Genomic DNA, 21,856 nt, shown 5'->3' with positions numbered 1-21,856 from the left:
GTATTTACTTATACTTAGTAATTGCTAATAAAATTTTGACCAACTTTAAAAGCAATGCTCAGCTCTAACCATCCTCTTTGGTAAGCCTTACACTTCACGTGAGCTCCCATCTTTGGCGAGTTCATGCACATTATTCCCCACAACTTGTTGAGCGATGAACGTATGTGAGCTCACTCTTGCTGTCTCACACACCCCACAGGTCAAGAACAGGTACCGCAGGATGAAGCGCTTGGAGGATGCTGCGATGAGTTCGTGAGAGATCTAGGTCGTCGTCTCCCAGTCAGCTTTGGGTTGCTGGACCGTTGTCTCCTTAGAATGTAATTATTTATTTATTTTGTATAGAACTCCTATTATAAGTAAAGTTGTGACATTCGATCCTGTGCCATGATTCATCATATGTGTGAGACTTGGTCCCAGCACACCTGGTGATTATGTTCGCGCCCGGGTTTTGGACCCCTAAAATCCGGGTGTGACAGAAGTGGTATCAGAGGAATGTTGACTGTAGGACGAAACCTAGATAGAACTGGACAACCATTATCTACTTACCTCTGCTACTCTGATTCTTTTCTAAACGTTTCTTAATCTTTTCTCATCTAATTCCGCTTACTCTAATTATTCTTACCTTTTCATTCTAAGGACAAATGTGGATTTCACACTTTGAAATCCTGTACCTAAAGTGACCTTTAGGAATAGGAGACCTACTCTTAGGAACAAAAACAAAATCATTTTTTTATAGATATCTGTGAACTTCAATGTTTGTTCTTATGATACTTGTTTGATTTGGATCTTTGATTGAGTGTGATGAGTTGTGGAGTAATATCCACAATTACACCTGCATATGCATATAGAAAAAAAATATGCTCATCAAAATAACTAGACAAACTAGATTATCCCTCATTAAAATATATCTAGCTTAATAGATCCATCTTATCTTAAAATATACTCTCCTACCTTAATAGATTCATCTCATCTTAAAAGATTTTATCTTATCTTATCCTAACCACTTTGCTTATCTCATCCTGGAGTAACCACCATGATCTAATCCAAAGTAATTAGACATTATCTAGTCTAACCTAGTTGTACCGATCTAATCTAGATCCCATCTAATCTATTATGATCCAATTTAAAGAGAGTGACCTAAGAAGTTAGTTAATCCTGGTGAAATACATTAGACCCTGCTCCTATAAACAAGTTTGAGATCCTAGATCAACTCAGTCATACCCAACAACTTGACCTACATAATAGATCTATCTTAACCTCCTGTCCCAAACCCGGATGGAGACACCAAAGAGCAAGAAGGAGGAGATCAACCTCGACATGGAAGAATAGGAGTCAAATCAGATCTCGAGATGATTCAAATTTACCACCTTGGACGGAGTCTTCCCTCACCAAGTTCTTCTTACCATCAGCTAACCTCACTCTGACCATCTCTCTTCTTACCTGTGTGTCTAAACATAGAAGATACCCATGCATTTTTAAGTACTTGCTAAATAGTATTTTAAAAAGAGAAAGAGAGAGACTCTTAATTTTTGAATCCATTAGAAACTACAATCTCACTTATAAACCAACCTCGGTATAACCCTTCTGCTTACTAATCTCGAGGACGAGATTATTTTTAAGGGGGGTAGGATTTGTAACACCCACTTGGTAATTTGCTAGAAATAATACCAATAGGGAAACAATTTCTCTTCATGTGAGTTTGATCTTTATGCATCATCTTATGTGAACATCATGCCCAAAAACAATTAATAAAAAAATATATATACTACCAAATTATGCATCATGCTCGATTTTCTTGTGTGTGCATTACTTGTGACAATGTAAAAATATTATAAAAATGAATATGTTAAATCCAAAGTGGAATTTAAAACTGTGAAGAAATGTGGGGGGAGGAAAAGGAGTACAAAAATAAAATAAAATATATGCAAGACAAATAATATAAATAAAAGTAAGACCATTATGCTCAAATTATACTTTCAATCTAAGAAGAATTCACCAAAAGATTTAAGTGTGAAATTTGAATTCAAATGAGATGGGAAAAATATAAATCAGAAAAAGGAAAAGTAAAAGATTAAAGGAAGCCTGCGCTTGGGCCCTTTCTTCCCTGGCCGGCCCATTTCCCCAATCTCCCCTACGGCCCATTCCATGCAGCTCGGTGCCACTGACACCAGGACCCCACTGGTCAGCTACCTCCTGCGCACTCAGCCCTACCTCACGCACGCGCGCGCTTGGCTGGTCGCTCTCGCGCCCGCTCTCTGACTTCTTGGGCCCACTCGTCAGGACCACTCCCTTCTCCCCCGCTCGGTCGCAAACAGAAGCCGCAGGCCGTCGCGCTCCTCTCGGCGCGCATGGCGGGTGTGCCGCGAGCTGCAGAATCCGTTGACGCCATGCCCTGGATTCCAGGCGCTGTTCCGCGGGCCGGATGCCCTATTCCACCGCGCGGACGGGCCCCTGGTTCCTCCCCATGGCGAGCTTCTCTACCGCGTCCCTCGCCGCGTGCGGCTCATCTTCTTCCGCTCTTCTTCCCCGAAATCCGCGGGCGGCACGCAACAAACTGAGCGTTTCTCTCGCTCCTCGCCGCGAACCTCGGAAGTCCGGTGGGAATCCATCGCTATCTGCCGCGAAACTACCTCCGATGTGTGCGCTGATGAATCTCTGGCGCGTGGACCGCGTGCCCAGTCCGTTCATCCCTGCCATGGGGCATTCCAACAGAATACGGCGATGGCGGAATCCTTGCGTCGCGGACTTGGTCCTCGGCTGGCTATATAACCCAGTCGTCGTCCCTGCTCGTCACCAGAAAACCATCGTGGCGCATCGAGCACAGAGAGAGAGACGAGGGAGGAGGAGAGAGAATTTCGGGCCGCCGCCGTCCAACTCGTGGGTAGTGTCGCTCGGGCACCCGCGGGGCGTTCCAGGGCCGCGGCGGGGCACCTGGAAATCACGGCGACCACCAATTTCGAGCGGGGCATCGCTGCGCCAGAGCAATTGCTCGCCGTCGTCCTCTCGCCGTCGCGCCTCCGCCTATCCTCGCGGCCAGAAGGCTCCCGGCGACAATTCGCGGTATGGACTCCTTCCCTGTACGCGCGTCCGCCCATATCGTGTGTAGCAGCGTCCTGGGCTTCGGATTTGGTCATTCGGACCGTTGGTGATTCTCGCCGGTGATGGCGCCACCGCAGGCGGAGCGCCGCCGTGCCTGTTCACCAGAGAGGAAACGAAGGGAGAGCGCGGGCGTTCTGGACCGTCGATCGTGGGATGGACGATTGGGATGGCTCTGCGTGTACCCCCTTTCACATAGGTTAACAGGGACCGTAGGATCGGAAGGGTTCGGGTGCGATTGAATCTAGGTTAATTAAATCTGAGCCGTTGGCGCGCGATCCAGCGGTATCTGGGAGCGCCAGTCCTGAGCCAGGGAAGATCTAATCTGGGCCATCCGCGCCTGATCGAGCGGCCGATAGCACACGATACCCCTTCGCGGGTCAACTTTACTAAAGAGACCCCACAGTCTTAAGTAATCAACCCGCCGTCCAGGTAATACTATTCACTGAGTCTAGGCATTTATGCGCGCGGGCCCCTGGACTTTCTGAAAAATGTGGCGCAGTCCAGAGATAGAAAATCCAGGGAAAATGAAATAGAAATCCATTTTTAATATAAAAATAATTTCTAGAATTTGTTAAACCTATAGAAAATTCATATGAAGTCCAATTTAATCCATTCCAGATCCTATAATTTTATAATATTATTGTTTATCATCTTGTACCACTGTGTTGACATGTCTGTCACATTAAAATTTATATCTCATTTAATCTTGTACAAAACACATAGAATCTTCAGAAAATCATAACTCCTCCGTTTTAACTCCGATTTGATCCGTTCAAGTTGCGTTAGTCTCGTAGCAACGAGTATATCATTATTATGCAGTATGTTCTTATGTTTGGTGTGATGTTAATTTTATCTATACCATGTATGTTTGTATTGCTACGACTAGAGCGAGGACACGAGTCATCTGAAGATCATCCCGGTACCTGAATCTCAAGGCCCAGGCAAGTTGTGCCCTTGATCACTTCTTTTTACCTACTCATGTTCTGATTAATCATAATGATCTGCATAGGTTAATTTTGATGGGACCCAATAGGTTACCCTAGTTTGATTATCTTTATACCTTGTTTACCACTGAACTTTTTGGGTAGTACTTGCTAGTGCTTTATGTGGTTTTGGGTATGAAGATACATTATTCATGATTACACTTTTATTATCAGTTTATTATTTCTGTTCATGATAAGATCATTATGTTAATTGGAACATGGAGCGACCACCCGGGAAAACAGTGCTACCACAAGGGTTTAATGGGACGCCCTTGGCTGATTAATTAGGAAAGCTAGTGGAAGACTACCTTACCTGAAAGGGGCAAGGGCAGTAGGGGAGTGGTCAGTGTAGGGAGGCCCTCGGGAGGATTTTGCTGCGATGGCGGTCCTGCAAGGGATTCCTGCATTGGAGCTTCCTATAAACTGTAGCGGGTTTTCTGAAGCTAGTGGAACTTTGTAAAGGCCTCGTAGTGTTACCCTGCCTCGCCTCCTCGGTAGAGGTGTATGGGAAGTCGCGATCCCTTGGCAGATGGGTAACATGACTTGTGGGTAAAGATGCGCCACCTCTGCAGAGTGTAAAACTGGTATACTAGCCGTGCTCACGGTCATGAGCAGCTCGGACCCTCACATGATTAAATTATGGAACTTAAACTCAATTTGTCATATGCATTGCATCGCAGGTGAGGTTGTTACTTTTGTTCTACTACTTAATTGGGTTGGTATTTACTTATACTTAGTAATTGCTAATAAAATTTTGACCAACTTTTAAAAGCAATGCTCAGCTCTAACCATCCTCTTTGGTAAGCCTTACACTTCACGTGAGCTCCCATCTTTGGCGAGTTCATGCACATTATTCCCCACAACTTGTTGAGCGATGAACGTATGTGAGCTCACTCTTGCTGTCTCACACACCCCACAGGTCAAGAACAGGTACCGCAGGATGAAGCGCTTGGAGGATGCTGCGATGAGTTCGTGAGAGATCTAGGCCGTCGTCTCCCAGTCAGCTTTGGGTTGCTGGACCGTTGTCTCCTTAGAATGTAATTATTTATTTATTTTGTATAGAACTCCTATTATAAGTAAAGTTGTGACATTCGATCATGTGCCATGATTCATCATATGTGTGAGACTTGGTCCCAGCACACCTGGTGATTATGTTCGCGCCCGGGTTTTGGACCCCTAAAATCCGGGTGTGACAGAAACAATCTGTTTTTAGGCTGTCGCCAGAGGATCATATGCAATAAATGGCCGCAAAACCACATGGTAGACTGCGTTGTTTTACTAGACTGTATTGTATTGTTTACTTAGAGCATCTCCAATAGTTATGTAAATTTAGTACCCTAAATTATAGATTTAAGAAGTTGCTAAAACACTTTAAGGAGTAGAAAAATGTATGTGCTCCAACAGTTCCCTATTGATTGGTTGCTAATTTTGAAAGTTGTCTATGTCAACATAAAATAAGCGAGCATGCTTTTTATTTTTAACTGAGTCGGCGATAGAAATCAATATCAACAACCTTTCCTTATGTCTTGAGAGGTCGAAGTTATCGATAGAAGACCAGACGGCCACGGTAATGGCATAAAGACATCACAGGATGTGCTCTGACGACGCCTTGATATAAGAGGTTGTCTAGCAGTGGCGGTATCAAGATATCTGGGCGCTCTAGATGGATTTGTGGTCAACAGGACAGTGAGACAACACAAAACAATGACAAACGTGTGATTTTCACGATGGATTTAGTACCAACATTGATTTAGGGAGTCCCAACAAGGTTGGTAAATGTATGGATGGAATTGGGTTCTATAGGGAGTTTATAAATTTAGGGAACTGATTTACATAACTGTTGGAGAAGAGTTTTTCTCGAAAACTTGTTAAATTCATATTTAGGGACTTGTTTATATAACTATTGGAGATGCTCTTAGTGAAGTTAGAAATAGAAAACTACCATGAGTTTAAAATAGAAGACTGCCACGTCGTCATCAGGTTTGAGGAAATCCGGTTTTGACCAATTTTGCACGACCTATTTTTCTGGTTTTCTAAGTTTAGAGATCCAAGTCACATAGCGTGACAAGTTCGAGAACCACTGATGCATTTTACTTTTAATGGTTTTCTGAGTTCAGAGATATAAATGACACAACGTGACGAGGTCCACTGATGCATTTTACTCTTAAATAATGATTCGCATACAGTTGTCTTTTTATATGAAAAAAATTCAATCATTATAATGGGCAAGTGACAGCCTTCATATACTGTCTAAAGCAAGATCATGTCATGAATCAGTTGAAGTATAGCTAAACAGCAACTCAGGCCATTTTTGGCCAAAACAGGCTGCTTAACAAGTCCAGACGTTACAAAGAAGAGAAAACTTGAATGCCTAGGATCTCATTAATTAGTGCCATTTCATTTTTACTAAAAACAAGTTGTGCTTGCTTCAGAAGTCCAGACTGCCGCTGGCTTAAAACAGATTGCTTAACAAGTCAAAACTTCACAAACAAGAGGTAACTTGAATGCGTAGGATTTCAGTAATGCTATTCCATTCCATTTTACTAAAACAAACTGTAATTGCTTCAGAAGCCCAAACTCTACACATCATCTGCGATTCCTACTAAAGCACAGAATTTCATCGAACAGCTCAGCAAAAAAGCTTAGGATACTGTTCACCTCCTTTTAAAGTATGAAACATCTTTTTCGCAAACTGAGAGCTCAAACCGAATCAGGAATGGTCAGGTTATTTGTGCTATTTCAGGGAACACAGAGAATAGTTCCTTGATAGTTCTCCTTCTAGTCTCTTGTGTGTTCTAGGGAAGAAATTGTTCTCCTTCAACTGTTCTTATCCAATTATTTGCAACACAGAGAACATACCTACTTACTAACCAAATCAATGGTCCAATGTTAGGGTGCCTTACAAGTATCGAAGTTCTAGCTAGAACAGGGTATTGCTTTGTAGGTTTTGTTATGATGACTATAAAAGATGCCAAATTGCCAAGGTGTACTAGCATTTGTTATTAACTTGTCAATGGACAAATGGATTATGATAATTGTAATCCTTCTGACATTAGTTCAATCCATTAACCATGCATAGGAAGTGGTGTCATCATTAGCCAGCCAGCAAAGGTGTTATGGTCATACTTGACAACCAAATGACCACTCCAGGTAGGGTTTGGTAATGAATCAAGATTTAAATATTTCTTCGTGATTCGTTTGAGCCCTTAATTAATTTTAGTTTCAAAAATAATTATAAATAGCGCCTGGTCTAAATACGATACGATCCTTAAATTTTATAGTGTAAAATTTAGAGTCCATTACCACTTCTCCTAGGTGGTGCTGCAACGAAACCCACGGCAACAACTTCTTTGGAGACATGTACTTGGACCCTGATGAATGGTTGGAAGGCATCAGTGCAGTGGCAACCACACATTTTTTTAGATAATGGAAAAACATCATTCTAGTCTTTCCCTCACACGTAGAGTATGGCCAACAGATTACATCACCACATAACAAATATCACCCAACTGAATTCAACAGAGAACAAAACAACTATGAAAAACAAAACAGACTTTGACGACATCTAAACAACAGTGACCCTGTTCGTAAATCTCCAACCAAAATAAGCGAATATTTGGATAGACGTCATCTCCAATCGCCAACATGCCAACTTTATTAAATCCTCTTCGTCCTTCTGGAGTTTAGCCCAAAGTCTAAGCCAACGCGTCATTCGAAACATCACCTGCAAATAAGTAACCATGGGGGATTTATCAAAAACTAAATCATTCCTACTAGTCCAGATAGCCTAACATAATGCCGTGACACCTGTAAAAATCATATTTTTTTTAATTTTTTATGTTACCCTTAAAGCACATGTTGTTGGCATGAGCTTCAAGGACCGAAACAAAAGGTTAGTTTGTGGTACAGATACGTGGGGGCGTGTTGCTGTGATCGAAAATGTCATTTTTCATGTCTCTTGGTATCAAGAATTTTATATCAATTTTAATTCCAACTTAGGTACATGCAGCTGGGTGCTGAAGCTGTGCATGCTGCAAAGCCTAACGTCCTGCGGCTTGTTCGCTGCGGCTTTAATCCAACTGCGGCTGCGGCTTCTACAGTATTTTGTCTCTAGGGATTGCAGCCGCAACAGTATTTTGCAGCTGCAACAGTGCTCTCGCATGGGCAGCCGAACAAGCTCCTGGTTATTTTTTCGGGCCTGGATATTGACAACACTCTCAGCTTCTTTTTTTTCTTTTCAAAATGGACCTGGACAGGGCAGTTTGGGCTCTGCAAAGGGGGTTACTGTATCAGAGATGGCATTTTAGCTTATGATGAATCATATGGATTTCTATCATGGGACTGGTGCACAGCTAGCTCTCCAATCACACCATTCCAAGGTTTGGCACTTCATCTATCTAACTAATGTTAGTCTTCAACGCTATAAGAACCACAGCTAAAATATGTCAATGAGCTTGTTGTTTTATTACACATTTTTATGATCAAAGTATGCTCAAACCTCAAAGTAACTAATGTTAAGAGGAACTTGAATTTTGTTCTAATCTCTCTTCTCTTCGAGTACAACTAAAAAATATATGCAGGGAATCGTCTACACGCCCTTGGATCAATGTGTCATCATTTGAAACACTTTTGCTCTGCGCGTGTTTGGTATAACTTTTTTTTGAAGAGTTTTTTTGAGGTTCTGAATTCGTGTTCTGAATTCGTACTAGCTGTCACTAGAATCTAAATATCAAAGGGTTTATGTGTGGAGAAAGATAAAGGAGCTCGTAGGATTTAGGATCTAGAAAGCAACGGATTTCTCCTGTCGCGACGACTCACGAATCCTACATTCACATTGATTTTGACTATTTTTACGGAAGTAATTCTTACACAAGCGAATTGAAAAACAAAAACGTTTGACTGATAGAATCGGATTCCGATGGCCAGAATTTAAGCTGAAACAAACACCCCTCTACATAGCCAAATCCACTGACAAACAAACAAAATCGTCGAGCCTACGACACAAGAGCGTGTTATAGGCACCCACCCCAAGCAAGGCAAGAGACAATCCTGCAGTGGATCGTGAGCCTGAATCAGCTTCAGGACAAGCGTTTTGGTCTCTTCAGTAGCTAGTATGCTCTGCTTGCTCATTCCCATGCCGGCCGCCGTCGCTTTCCACCCTTTCAGTTGGACGCAACCGCAGCAGCATGTGGCAGTTCTTAGGTTACAAGCAAACGCATCCTGCACTGCACGTCGCGCACGCGCCAGTGCTACAGAGATGTCTGCACTATTTCAATTGCAACCGATTCCAGCGGCACGTACTCGAGGTGTACTCCAGTCCTACATCGAAATGGTGTGCTGGTTGCTGAATGCAGGCAGGCAGGCACGGCATCGGCATCACTGGAAATTGAAGCCCAAGAGGGGGGAGGTAGGTGGCCATTCAACTCCAACCCTCTACCGGCCGGGCTGGCCTCCGATTTGTTTTTCCCAGCCTCTGATGCGAATTAGGAGCGCAGCACTGGTCTCATTACTCGCCACAATGACCTTCCTTTAAGCATAGATTATATCCGAACAGTTGTTGCTGCCAAGCCTTTACTTTAACCATCGGCAAGAGTAAGATCCCTGTGCGCACGCATACGCATGTCCAGGCCCAGCGGCGCCTGCTATAAAAATCTCCACGTCCACCGCCCGGCTCCGTGTCCCTCCCTCGTCACATCTGCCGTCCGTCACCATGGGGTGTTCGTGTCCTCCGCTCGCCGACGCCGCGTGCCTGGCCCTGCTTCTTCTGGCCTTGTCGTTGGCGTGTCGCCACCACCACGGGTGCGCGGCGGCCACGCTGTCGACGGCGTCGCGGTGGGTGCTGGACGAGAGCGGGAGCCGGGTGAAGCTGGCGTGCGTGAACTGGCCGTCGCACCTGGAGCCGGTGCTGGCGGAGGGGCTGGGCAAGCGGCCCGTCGGCGCCATCGCCGCGGACGTGGCCGCCATGGGGTTCAACTGCGTCAGGTTCACGTGGCCCACGTTCCTGGTCACCGACGCCTCCTACTCCGACCTCACCGTCGCGCAGTCCTTCCAGCGGCTCAACCTCACCGAGTCGCTCGCCGGCATCAGGGTCAACAACCCCGGGGTCGTCGACCTCAAGCTCATCGACGCCTTCAAGGCAAGTCTGTCTGTCTCGCTCTCACGAAGGACAAGCCCGAGCAGACGCGTGACGTTGTGGATCGGGTGTGCATGCAGGCCGTGGTGAGCAGCCTGGGCGAGCACAACCTGATGGTCATCCTGGACAACCACCTGAGCAAGCCCGGGTGGTGCTGCAGCAACACCGACGGCAGCGGCTTCTTCGGCGACACCTACTTCGACCCGGACGTCTGGGTCGACGGCCTCACCAAGATGGCCACCATGTTCGCCGGCGTCCCCAATGTCGTCGGCATGAGCCTTCGGAACGAGCTCAGGGGCCCCAGGCAGAACGTGAACGACTGGTACAAGTAAGCGGTCAAAACTGTTCATATCGCTTGTTTTTTTTATCTGAGGAAGCAAACACGATTAGTGCAAGTAGAACACTCGTTTTTCACTTCTTCTCTGCCATGGGTATTAATACCCATGCTCAGTGTCGTGATTATGTCCTACCCACCCCACCTCACCCCGTGTTCATCTGTGTCATCTGCCATGCCCGCCATGGCCCGTTAATGAAACCCAGTGTGTGGTTGGCAGCTCGCTTCCTACCGCCATAGTACTCCAGCAGGAGCACAGAGGACTGGAGCAGTGCACACTACTGCACGCACTGCTCCTGCACAACATGTGAAGATCAGTAAATGGCGTTTTAGTACTATACGCAGTAGTTTTCTTCGTTCATTCACTCACTATAGTGCGCCCTGCGCGCGCGCCGGTAGTACCACCAACAATTTTATCTGTTCGGAGGACGAGCTTTCAATGGCACAGTTGCAGTTGGTAGCCGCACGACTGGCAGTTGACTGTGAGCTGACGACAGCCACCACGTCGACACGCACGCAGGTACATGCAGCGCGGCGCGGAGGCGGTGCACGCGGCGAACCCGCGCGTGCTGGTCATCCTCTCGGGCCTCAGCTTCGACAACGACCTGGCCTTCCTCAACTCGCGGCCGGTGAACCTCAGCTTCACCGGGAAGGTGGCGTTCGAGGTGCACTGGTACAGCTTCTCCAACGGTCCCGAGTGGAGCTCGGGCAACGCCAACCAGGCGTGCGCGCGCATCACGGCCGGCATCACCCGCCGCGCGTTCTACCTGCTCGACAGGGGCTGGCCCGTCATCCTCAGCGAGTTCGGGGTCGACAACCGCGGCGTCAACACCAACGACAACCGCTACTACGGCTGCGCCGCCGCCGCCGCGGCCGACCTGGACCTGGACTGGGCGCTCTGGGCGCTGCAGGGGAGCTACTACCTCCGCGAGGGCGTCCTGGGGCTCGACGAGGTCTACGGCGTCCTCGACTGGGCCTGGTGCAGGCCGCGCAACGACACCGCGCTGCGCAGGGTCCAGGCCCTCCAGCGCCCGCTCAGGGGGCCCGGCCTCGCGGAGGCGGCGCCGTACACCGTGCTGTTCCACCCGGTGTCCGGGATGTGCGTGGTGCGCCGGTCGCCGACGCCGTCGCTGACGCAGCCCTTTCAGCTGAGCCTGGGCCCCTGCAACGAGACGGAGGCGTGGGAGTACAGCGCGCAGCAGCAGCGACTGGCGCTGCGGGACGCTGCGCTGCTGTGCCTCCGCGCCGAGGGCGCCGGCAGGCCCGCGAGCCTCGCCGTGAGCTGCGGCGACGCCATGGCAAGGTGGGGCTTCGTGTCTGACTCCAAGCTGCACGTCGCCGTCAACGCCACGTCGTCGGCCGGGAGCGTCGGCGACGGCTTGCTCTGCCTGGACGTGGGCGCGGACGGCCGGAGCGTCGTGACCAACCCGTGCCGCTGCCTGAGCGCGGACAACAGCTGCGACCCGCAGGGACAGTGGTTCAAGCTCGTGAGCAGCACGAGGAGCGTGGTCACCAAGCAGACCATGCTCGCGCAGCTGCCGCTCAAGCTCAAAGACTGGAAGATCAGGTCGTTTTGAGCGTTTCCCCGGTAGAATATAGTGCGTCAGCTAGGCTCAACACGTACGTAAGCTGTAGCACGTGACGTCGTGTGGAACGGCGGGAATAGAGGAGCACTGACCTAGAACTTGAACAATGTTCTCGAGGAGACTGATCAGCATTCAGCAGCATGTCCATACCTTTCTCTGCGAGACTTTCTAAAAGAATATAATTCTTAAATACATGTATAAGATATGCTGTAAAATTTGGGGAAATGATAATAAAAAATATATTATGTAGAATTATAAAAGAATGTGATATCATAATGCGAATGTCTTGTGGTGGATAAACTAAAAATAATAATTACATTTAGTGAGAGATAATGTGGCACCAGAGGATAATGTGACACCGGGTTTGACTTGTGGTCCGTAGAGTGGAAATGAATATGGTTTGTTTTTTTGTTATAAGAGATGTAGATTACTTCCTTCATCTCCGAATAAATCAATTTATGGAGAGATATATTACTTCCTTCGTATCCAAATAAACTAATTTATAGAGTTGTATTGAGTTAGACTTATTTTAAAGTTTAACAAAATTTATAGCATAAAAAAGAGTACTAAGATTGATGGCACTAAACTAGTAGTTTCCTATATATGAAAGCTGGTGCAAAACGAGTCCTCCTAGCCTATCCACGTCAACATCATATTTCTCAGCCGTATGATCCTATGTCAATGGCTACCAATTTCCTATATATGAAAGCGGCTGCAAAACGAGTCCTCCTAGCCTATCCACGTCAACATCATATTTCTCAGTCGTATGATCCTATATCAGTGGCTACCAATTATAGTCCACGAAACGGCCTCTGATGTTGACCAAACGCCACTCGACCCTTCCAGAAGGGTCTCGAAACGGTGAAGGCCCAACAGAGCATGAGAGCACTGAGCTCGAGGGTGCCTCGCCATTCCGCAAGCCCAACACCAGCGCTAGCAGCTACTTGGTCGAGGTATGCGCTAGGACGTCCACACCGAGAGTGGCCTCGGACGCGCGTCGCAGCGACGTGTCCATGGAGGTTGCTTCCGGTTCATGCGTGTCGCAAGGTGAGGTGCTACAGCGACTTGCAAACCCTATCCTATGCTCCTTCTATCGAGTCACACGCCACCATGAGTGTCATCCCCCTCCCCCTTCAAACGGCGCCGCGGTGCAGGTTTAGTCCACCGCTAGGCGCTCCATCCCCAAACTGCTGTCGAGGTGCCGGCTCGGGCGGCCACCTGGAGGTCCACCCTCCCTCCCTCCCTTCTCTTAAACGACATGTGTTGTCTGTCGCTAGGAGCTCCATCACCCTCCCCCACCCCCACCCCCAATCGCCGCCGCAGTGGTGGCTCGGGCGACGACCAGGAGATCCGCCCTACCTTTCTCCCTCCCCTCAAACGACTCTATGTTGTCAGAACAGACCGCCACACCATCTCCTCGCCTTCCCTTCTCATTTGTTCGCACTACTTTTTTTGTTCAGACGGATGAAAGTTCCCTATGCCCGGGAATAGGATCTGGATGTCGCCTAGAGCCCTTAATTAATATGTCTTGAGGAGGTTGAGCAATGCGTCTTCTCCTTAGTTGTTTTGCTTTCTTGTTCCTTTCTTTATTGATGAGCAACTTTTCTTTTGATCCTGCAGCTTGATGCTCATTCAAAAATTGGCTTTCTTTTGAGCAATAGGGGTTAGCACATGGTGATATATTATCTAAAGGCGCACGTGTGCAAGAATGAGGTTCACATGAATTTAAGTTCGAAATTACAACCTCATGAGCAACATTAAGCATGATATGGCCATCAACTAATTCATTATGAGAATAAGATAGCATATCATATTTTTCACTTAGAGCAAGTTTTTCTAAATTTATCATTTCTACTTGACTCTTAAGCATAGAATTCTCAGTTTTAAGTTGAGCAACTGTAAGGAAAATGGACCCCAGGCCTTTTGGTTAATTGAGTTTTGGTGTTTGATGATTAACACAACCTGTGGACTAATATGTTTGCTAGTGTTTATAATTTCACAGGATGCGAAGAGAATTGGACCAAGGCAATGAGGATGCAACACCTCAAAAGAAGACATAAAAAGATGCATAGGAGTCCAATACTCAAGAACTAAAGAAGCCCGAAGAAATCAGCAAAGGAATCCAAGATGCGGGCTGTCAGCCAGCGCCTGGTGGCGCACCGGACATTGATGTCCGGTGTGGCACCGGACAGTCTGCGCAGAGAGGCCACAGACAGGCGCTCTCTGGCTGTAGCACCGGACTGTCCGGTGTGCACCGGACTGTCTGGTGTGCCACGGGCAGATGGCAACGGTCGGATCCAACGGTCGACTGCTACAGGCGCCAACGGTCGGCTGACGTGGCGTGCACCGGACACTGCACAGTAGATGTCTGGTGGTGCACCGGACTGTCCGGTGCACCCGACGACAGAAAGCTGCTGCTTTCTGTCCAACGGCTAGTTGGGGGTGTGGAGGCTATAAATACCACCCCAACCGGCCATTCTCAAGTGTGAGAGCCCAAGCAACATACCAAGTCACATAGTGCATATTTCCAAGAGCTCAAACACCCAAGTGCTTAATAGAATCACTCGGTGATTAGCGTAGGTGCTTTGCGAAGTGCTTAGGTTAGTTAGACCGCTTTAGCGCTTGCTCTAGGTGAACCCTAGTTAGTTGAGTGAGTTTTGTAAAACCACACAACCCCTCGGCTCTTGCGTGAGTCGTAATTGTACCGAGTGGGGCGAGAGTCTTGCGAGACCGTGCCAACCGCGTTTGTGTCACGGCCGCCACCGTGTACCGGAGGGAACGAGGCCCGCGGCGTTTCGGCCGGAAGCTCGATAGTGGAGACGGCGGGGAGCGTCCGAGAGGAGCCGGAAGCGGAGCACCACTTGCGCGTGGAGAAGGCCCGTGGCTCTCTACGTAGTTACTTGACCGTGGTGCTTGGCCCTCGCGTGGGCTTCCCTTTGCGTAGGGGCACCAACGAGGATTAGTCGGGACCTTGCGTGGTTCCGGATACCTCGGAAAAAATACCGGCGTCATCCACGAGAGTTTGCTTCTCTACTTAGCTCTTTACATTCCGCATTTATATTAAGCATTTAAGTTTCAATCTTGTAGTCATACTTATTTAGTGTAGATTGAAACTTAGCCTTTGCGGTAGAGATAGCAACACTTAGACAAAACCTAGTTTGCACACTCTAGTTTGATTACTTGCATAGGTTTTGCTCTAGGGATTTAATTGTGGCCTAGTTTAGTAAAAGTTTTAGAAGTCCTAATTCACCCCCCCTCTTAGGCGTCACCCGTTTCCTACAAGTGGTATCAGAGCCCGGTTTGGCTCATTTGAAACGCTTTAGCTTCATCGCTAAAAGAGCCGACGCTTTTTAGAGGAAGGGATGGATACCCATAGGCCACCACACTTCGATGGCACTAACTTCCCATATTATAGTGCCAGAATGGCTTGTTACCTAGAGGCCGTTGATCTAGGTGTTTGGAGAGTCACTCTTGACGGGATGAAACCCATCAAGAATCCCGAGAAACCCACCACGAGTGAGGAAAAAGAAATCCATTTAAATGCTAGAGCCAAAAAATGCTTGTATGAATCTCTTAGCATGGATATTTTTAATCAAGTATTTACTCTGAAAATTGCTAATGAGATTTGGCTAAAATTGCATGAGCTCCATGATGGCACATCCAATGTCCGTGAGCAAAAACATTGCCTAGTCTTAAATGAGTATAATTCTTTTGCTATGAAAGATGATGAGCTTGTTAGAGACATGTATTCTCGTTTGAATCTAATTATCAATGAGCTCAATTCGATTGGTATTAATAAGCTAGGTGATGCGGACATTGTGAGGAAGATTATCTCCCTGCTACCACAACAAAGATATGGGAGCATCATCACCATCCTTCACAACATGGAGGACTTGAGCAACATGACCCCGACCATCGTGATTGGGAAAATCACGGCTTTCGAGATGTCGCGAAAAATGAGTCGGGGAGAGGAGCCAACTTCCTCAATACCATATGCTTTTGCATGTGATGAAAGGAAGGGCAAAAAGAAGGCTCCCACTCCAAGTTCCTCAAGTGAAGAAGAGGAAGAAGAAGAAAGTGATGATGATGAAGATAATCAACCATGCACATCATCCTCCGAGGACGAAGAAACAATCCGACGCGTCGGAAAGGTAATGAGGATGATTCGCAAGATTAATCTAATGGGTGTGCCCCTGCAGGTCGAGGATCTTCTCTTTAACATTGACAGGAAAAAGCAAAGGAAGAGAGGATGCTTCGCATGTGGGGAGAAGGGCCACTTCAGGGACAACTGTCCAAATATGGCCAAACCCAAAAAGGAGAGGAGCAAAGGCAAGGCGCTAACAAGTGTTAGAACTTGGGATGATTCTTCAAGTGAAGATGAACCTCCAAGGACGCGCAGCCACCGGTCCTCATCACGCTCATCACGGTCATCACACAAATGCCTTATGGCAAGAGGTAACAAAAGCATTCCATCTTCTAGTGATGAAAGTAGTAGTGATGATGAAGGTGAGCGAAAGCCCTCTGTAGATGAGCTTGCGAAAGCCGTAGAATTTTTCCAGGATGTCTGCACTAAGCAAAAAGCTCAACTTAAAACTTTGAAAAATAAGTTGATTAGCTCTCAAAATGATTAAAAAGGTTTGCTAGAAAAATTTGAAACTTTTGCAAACTTAAACTGTGAGCTATCAACTAAAATTGAGCTATTAGAATCTAGTGCTCCATCCACTGCTACCGATGATAGCCTTATTAAAAATAATGAAAAACTTAAAGCTAAGTTAGCTAGCTCCCAAGAAGCTATTGAAAATTTGCTAGAGAAAATGGAAATTCTTAGCATACACAATAATGAGCTAACTACTAAGCTAGAAAACATTGGTAGCACCCCAGCAGCATCTTTAGTTGAAATACCTGAATTAATTAAGAAAGATGCTTCTACTTCCTGCTTTGATTTAATTAATGATTCTAACCCCTGCAACCAAGTCGTTGTTGAGAATATTGTTGTAGAGACATGTTCGGATGAGGTTGCAAAGGAAAATGAACAATTAAAACAAGAAGTGGCTCGCCTTGGCAAGGCTTTGTATAACAAGAAAGGCAAAGCCAAACAAATCCAACCTCCACAGGATAACACCACTGCGGGAGTGAACAAGCCTGTAGAGGGAGAAACTGTGATTGGTAGGCTATGCCACATGAAAGGCCACAAGTCTTTCCAATGCAAGGCGATGACCGGGGATAAACAAAGGCAAAAGCTCAAGCAAAAACCATCAAGCAAAATCTCCAACACCTACATCAAAAAGGTGGATAAAAAGACTGCTACACCATACTTAATCAAAAAGAAGAAGAATGGGAAGGTGATAGCAATCAAGGCCAACAAGCAAGCCAACAAAGGAAAGGGGGCCAAACGCATCTGGGTGCCAAAGGAAATAATTTCAACCATGAAAAGCACCAAGAAGGTTTGGATCCCGAAAGGGAAGTGAGTGGACCAAAGGTCATCGGGAAATTTGGAGACTTGGCAAAATTGGGATGTATATCATGGGATACATCATATTGGATCAAGTATACTTGCCAAGTGGGTTAGTAAAAATTTCGGACCCAAATTTCCCACCCATGACTAAGGTAACTAGTTTTATTGTATTCTTCGTTTTTAGATATGCGTATCTATTTACCTTCTATCTAGTTTACCTTTCTTGCCTAGTATTACATTTGTTATGTACTTTTGTTTAAAATAATGCATACTAGGTAAATCACATGGTAGGATTGCTTGCTTTCAATTCATATACTTAAGCAAACCTACATGGTTTAAAATGTTTATTTAAGCACGACACATAGCTTTTATATCACTCCATAGTAAATGATGCAATAATTGAAAATTTTGATTTCTACAAGTTGTATCATTTAACTTATATGTGCCAAAGTTAGGATTGTAGATAATTTGCCCCTCTTGATATCAAATCAAAGTGCATGTCTCCTACAAGTATTCAAAACTTGTATGCACACCTTTAGGGGGAGATTACTCTATAATCTAACACTTTGAGACTAACACCTTTTCAAGTCTATTTTATGTGATAGTCTCATTGTAAGGAAAATAAGGTCCCCGGAGAAAGACAACAATCTTCCACTGCAAAATCTCCAAGAACTCTCATGTCTCTCAAGCTCGCCATTGACTTTCAATTGGTACCTTTTGAGACTACTTTCAGTATCATTTACATGTCTTCTCCAAAATTTGATTAGACTATATTTCATATCATATGCTTCCATGTTGCAAAAATGCATAAGTGATTAACTCATGTTCTGTTACCTATGCATAAGGGAAGTTAGTCTTTTCAAACCATGTCTTGCACCTCTAATTTTCACATGCTTTTTCTTAAGTAGAGGGTCTCTGTCAGGGGGAGTATTTCTTCATCTCTAAAAAGGGGGAGAAATTTCTTTCTAAAGAGAACATTCATTTAGGGGGAGTTCCTTTCAACTGATATCTTTCATATGGTTTAATTTCATATCCTTCTAGTGGTATCATTTGATACAATTCTTGATTGAGGGCAAGCTTTTATTTACTTCCTACATGCTTTTAATGTCTTTCGTTTCGGTGGTTGATGCCAAAGGGGGAGAAGTTTAGGGACCAAAGCAATGAAAACTATATCAAACACCAAACACCACCAATTTAAAATTTTATATCTACAAATGGTTTTTTCAGTGGTTTTGGTTATTTGGTCCAAAAATAGGAAGTAAGTGAATTATGGAGTTAGGGGGAGGCTTAAGTCCATAATTTCACATTGTGTGGATAATCATGCATCTTAGCAAGTAGATTGCATATTTTAATTCAAATACTTGTATTATTTGCTTGCTTTGGTTGTGTTGTCATCAAGCACCAAAAAGGGGGAGATTGTAAGGAAAATGGACCCCAGGCCTTTTGGTTAATTGAGTTTTGGTGTTTGATGATTAACACAACCTGTGGACTAATATGTTTGCTAGTGTTTATAATTATAGTTCACAGGATGCGAAGAGAATTGGACCAAGGCAATGAGGATGCAACACCTCAAAAGAAGACATAAAAAGATGCATAGGAGTCCAATACTCAAGAACTAAAGAAGCCCGAAGAAATCAGCAAAGGAATCCAAGATGCGGGCTGTCAGCCAGCGCCTGGTGGCGCACCGGACATTGATGTCCGGTGTGCACCGGACTGTCCGGTGTGGCATCGGACAGTCTGCGCAGAGAGGCCACAGACAGGCGCTCTCTGGCTGTAGCACTGGACTGTCCGGTGTGCACCGGACTGTCCGGTGTGCCACGGGCAGACGGCAACGGTCGGATCCAATGGTCGACTGCTACAGGCGCCAACGGTCGGCTGACGTGGCGTGCACCGGACACTGCACAGTAGATGTCCGGTGGTGCACCGGACTGTCCGGTGCACCCGACGACAGAAAGTTGCTGCTTTCTGTCCAACGGCTAGTTGGGGGTGTGGAGGCTATAAATACCACCCCAACTGGCCATTCTCAAGTGTGAGAGCCCAAGCAACATACCAAGTCACATAGTGCATATTTCCAAGAGCTCAAACACCCAAGTGCTTAATAGAATCACTCGGTGATTAGCGTAGGTGCTTTGCAAAGTGCTTAGGTTAGTTAGACCGCTTTAGCGCTTGCTCTAGGTGAACCCTAGTTAGTTGAGTGAGTTTTGTAAAACCACACAACCCCTCGGCTCTTGCGTGAGTCGTTGTAATTGTACGAGTGGGGCGAGAGTCTTGCGAGACCGTGACAACCGCGTTTGTGTCACGGCCGCCACCGTGTACCGGAGGGAATGAGGCCCGCGGCGTTTCGGCCGGAAGCTCGATAGTGGAGACGGCGGGGAGCGTCCGAGAGGAGCCGGAAGCGAAGCACCACTTGCGCGTGGAGAAGGCCCGTGGCTCTCTACGGAGTTACTCGACCGTGGTGCTTGGCCCTCGCGTGGGCTTCCCTTTGCGTAGGGGCACCAACGAGGATTAGTCGGGACCTTGCGTGGTTCCGGATACCTCGGAAAAAATACCGGCGTCATCCACGAGAGTTTGCTTCTCTACTTAGCTCTTTACATTCCGCATTTATATTAAGCATTTAAGTTTCAATCTTGTAGTCATACTTATTTAGTGTAGATTGAAACTTAGCCTTTGAGGTAGAGATAGCAACACTTAGACAAAACCTAGTTTGCACACTCTAGTTTGATTACTTGCATAGGTTTTGCTCTAGGGATTTAATTGTGGCCTAGTTTAGTAAAAGTTTTAGAAGTCCTAATTCACCCCCCCCCCTCTTAGGCGTCACCCGTTTCCTACAGCAACATCAGATAATACATCATGATTATTTCTTTGCTCAAATAAAATAGATTCATACCGTTAGACCAAATTATCATAAGAGCACTTTAGCTCCTCATGTTCTTTGGTCATCTTCTTCAGGCTGTCGTTGGTTTTGATGAAAGTCTCCTCTAGCCTGAGAAGCGTCTCGCCTTGTTCCTTGTTCCTCCTCAACAGCTTAACCAAGAGCACTTTGTCTTCTTTGTTGAGATGGGTGTAGAACCGGCGAATCTCCTCTTCTTCCACATCGCCGGTCTCATTTTCCCTGTCATTATTATCAGTGGAAGCAATACAGGAAAATGTACTTTGTGGTGATGAAGACTCATCCTCGCTATCATCCTCATATTCCTCCTCATCATCGCTTTCGTCTCCACTATCATTGTTAGCAATAAGACATTTATAACTAGTGGAAAACAAACCTGTCAGTGAGGTGGATTCATCGTTTGGTTGCCATCGTTTTTCTTCTACCTTTGAAAGGTTAGTACCACAAGCAACATAAGGAGTAGAAGTAGTACAATTGGACTCAGAATATTTTATTTTAATTCCAGTCCATAGATCATGAGCATCAACAAATAAATAACTATCACTACTCATGATGGCAAAATAAGCACCTCTAGAAAGATAGTCAACTAAGATGTTGCAAGCATGATGATTGAGAGATAGACATCTTAGTTCAGCATTAGAAGGTTTTTTACTAATATCAGAGGGAAAAATACTTCTACTGAAGATCTGTCTCAAATCAGGATCAATATGCATGAAAGCATTATAAATAGAGACATACCAAGATTTATAATTAGAACCATCGCCTAGAAGAAGTTTTAGAGTTACCTCTTGTGACGACATCGTCATCTCTGGACGGCTAAGCCCACACTGGAGAGGCCTAGCTCCGATACCAATTGAAAGTTCCCTATGCCCGGGAATAGGATCTGGATGTCGCCTAGAGGGGGTGAATAGACGAATAATAATTATCACTTTAAAACTGGAAATTCTTACTCTACTCGAAGGTTGGATCGCAGTGGAATGAAAGACCCTTCGAATAGGTTGCAGCGGAATAGAAGTTCCTATCTTAAAATACCCTGCACTTCGAAGACAGCTTGAACCACATATAAATATTGAAGTGCAAGTATAAACAACAAATAAGACAGAGAAACAACACACAGCACAGAGCAGAGCACACAGACACAGGGATTTATCCCGAGGTTCGGCCAAGCCTGAAATGCTTGCCTAGTCCTCGTTGGAGTTAGCCACACCTTGGCTTGGAGTCTATTTCAACTCCTTCCTACGTTTGCTCAGATCTGTCAGTGCGACAGATAGAGCCTTCCACTATGTTGATATCAGTTACAACAATGTTGTGGCTGCTTACAATCTTCTCGACAACCCTCCGATAGAGTAACAATGCGCTCAAGATTTTGCTCTAGC

At 45.8% G+C, this 21,856-nt stretch overlaps 1 protein-coding gene across 1 annotated transcript; it reads left to right on the top strand.

Annotated features, from left to right (window-relative positions):
- Nucleotides 1-9,381: 9,381 nt before the first annotated feature.
- On the top strand, nt 9,382-12,391 carry LOC100192019 (uncharacterized). Its single transcript, NM_001137443.2, has 3 exons — nt 9,382-10,218; nt 10,296-10,543; nt 11,070-12,391. The coding sequence occupies exons 1-3, from the start codon at nt 9,793-9,795 to the stop codon at nt 12,124-12,126; spliced, it is 1,731 nt and encodes a 576-aa protein (NP_001130915.1). The 5' UTR covers nt 9,382-9,792; the 3' UTR covers nt 12,127-12,391.
- Nucleotides 12,392-21,856: the final 9,465 nt, after the last annotated feature.

This window comes from Zea mays, chromosome 2 (assembly GCF_902167145.1).
Source record: "Zea mays cultivar B73 chromosome 2, Zm-B73-REFERENCE-NAM-5.0, whole genome shotgun sequence".
NCBI lineage: Eukaryota > Viridiplantae > Streptophyta > Magnoliopsida > Poales > Poaceae > Zea > Zea mays.
This window is presented reverse-complemented; position numbering and strand designations above follow the sequence as displayed.

Bases quoted from the DNA above. Each gene is read 5' to 3' on its own strand.
- LOC100192019 (NM_001137443.2), top strand. From the start codon at position 9,793: ATGGGGTGTTCGTGTCCTCCGCTCGCCGACGCCGCGTGCCTGGCCCTG. The intron at 10,219-10,295 runs GCAAGTCTGTCT...GTGTGCATGCAG, and splicing joins AGCTCATCGACGCCTTCAAG to GCCGTGGTGAGCAGCCTGGG. The intron at 10,544-11,069 runs GTAAGCGGTCAA...ACACGCACGCAG, and splicing joins AACGTGAACGACTGGTACAA to GTACATGCAGCGCGGCGCGG.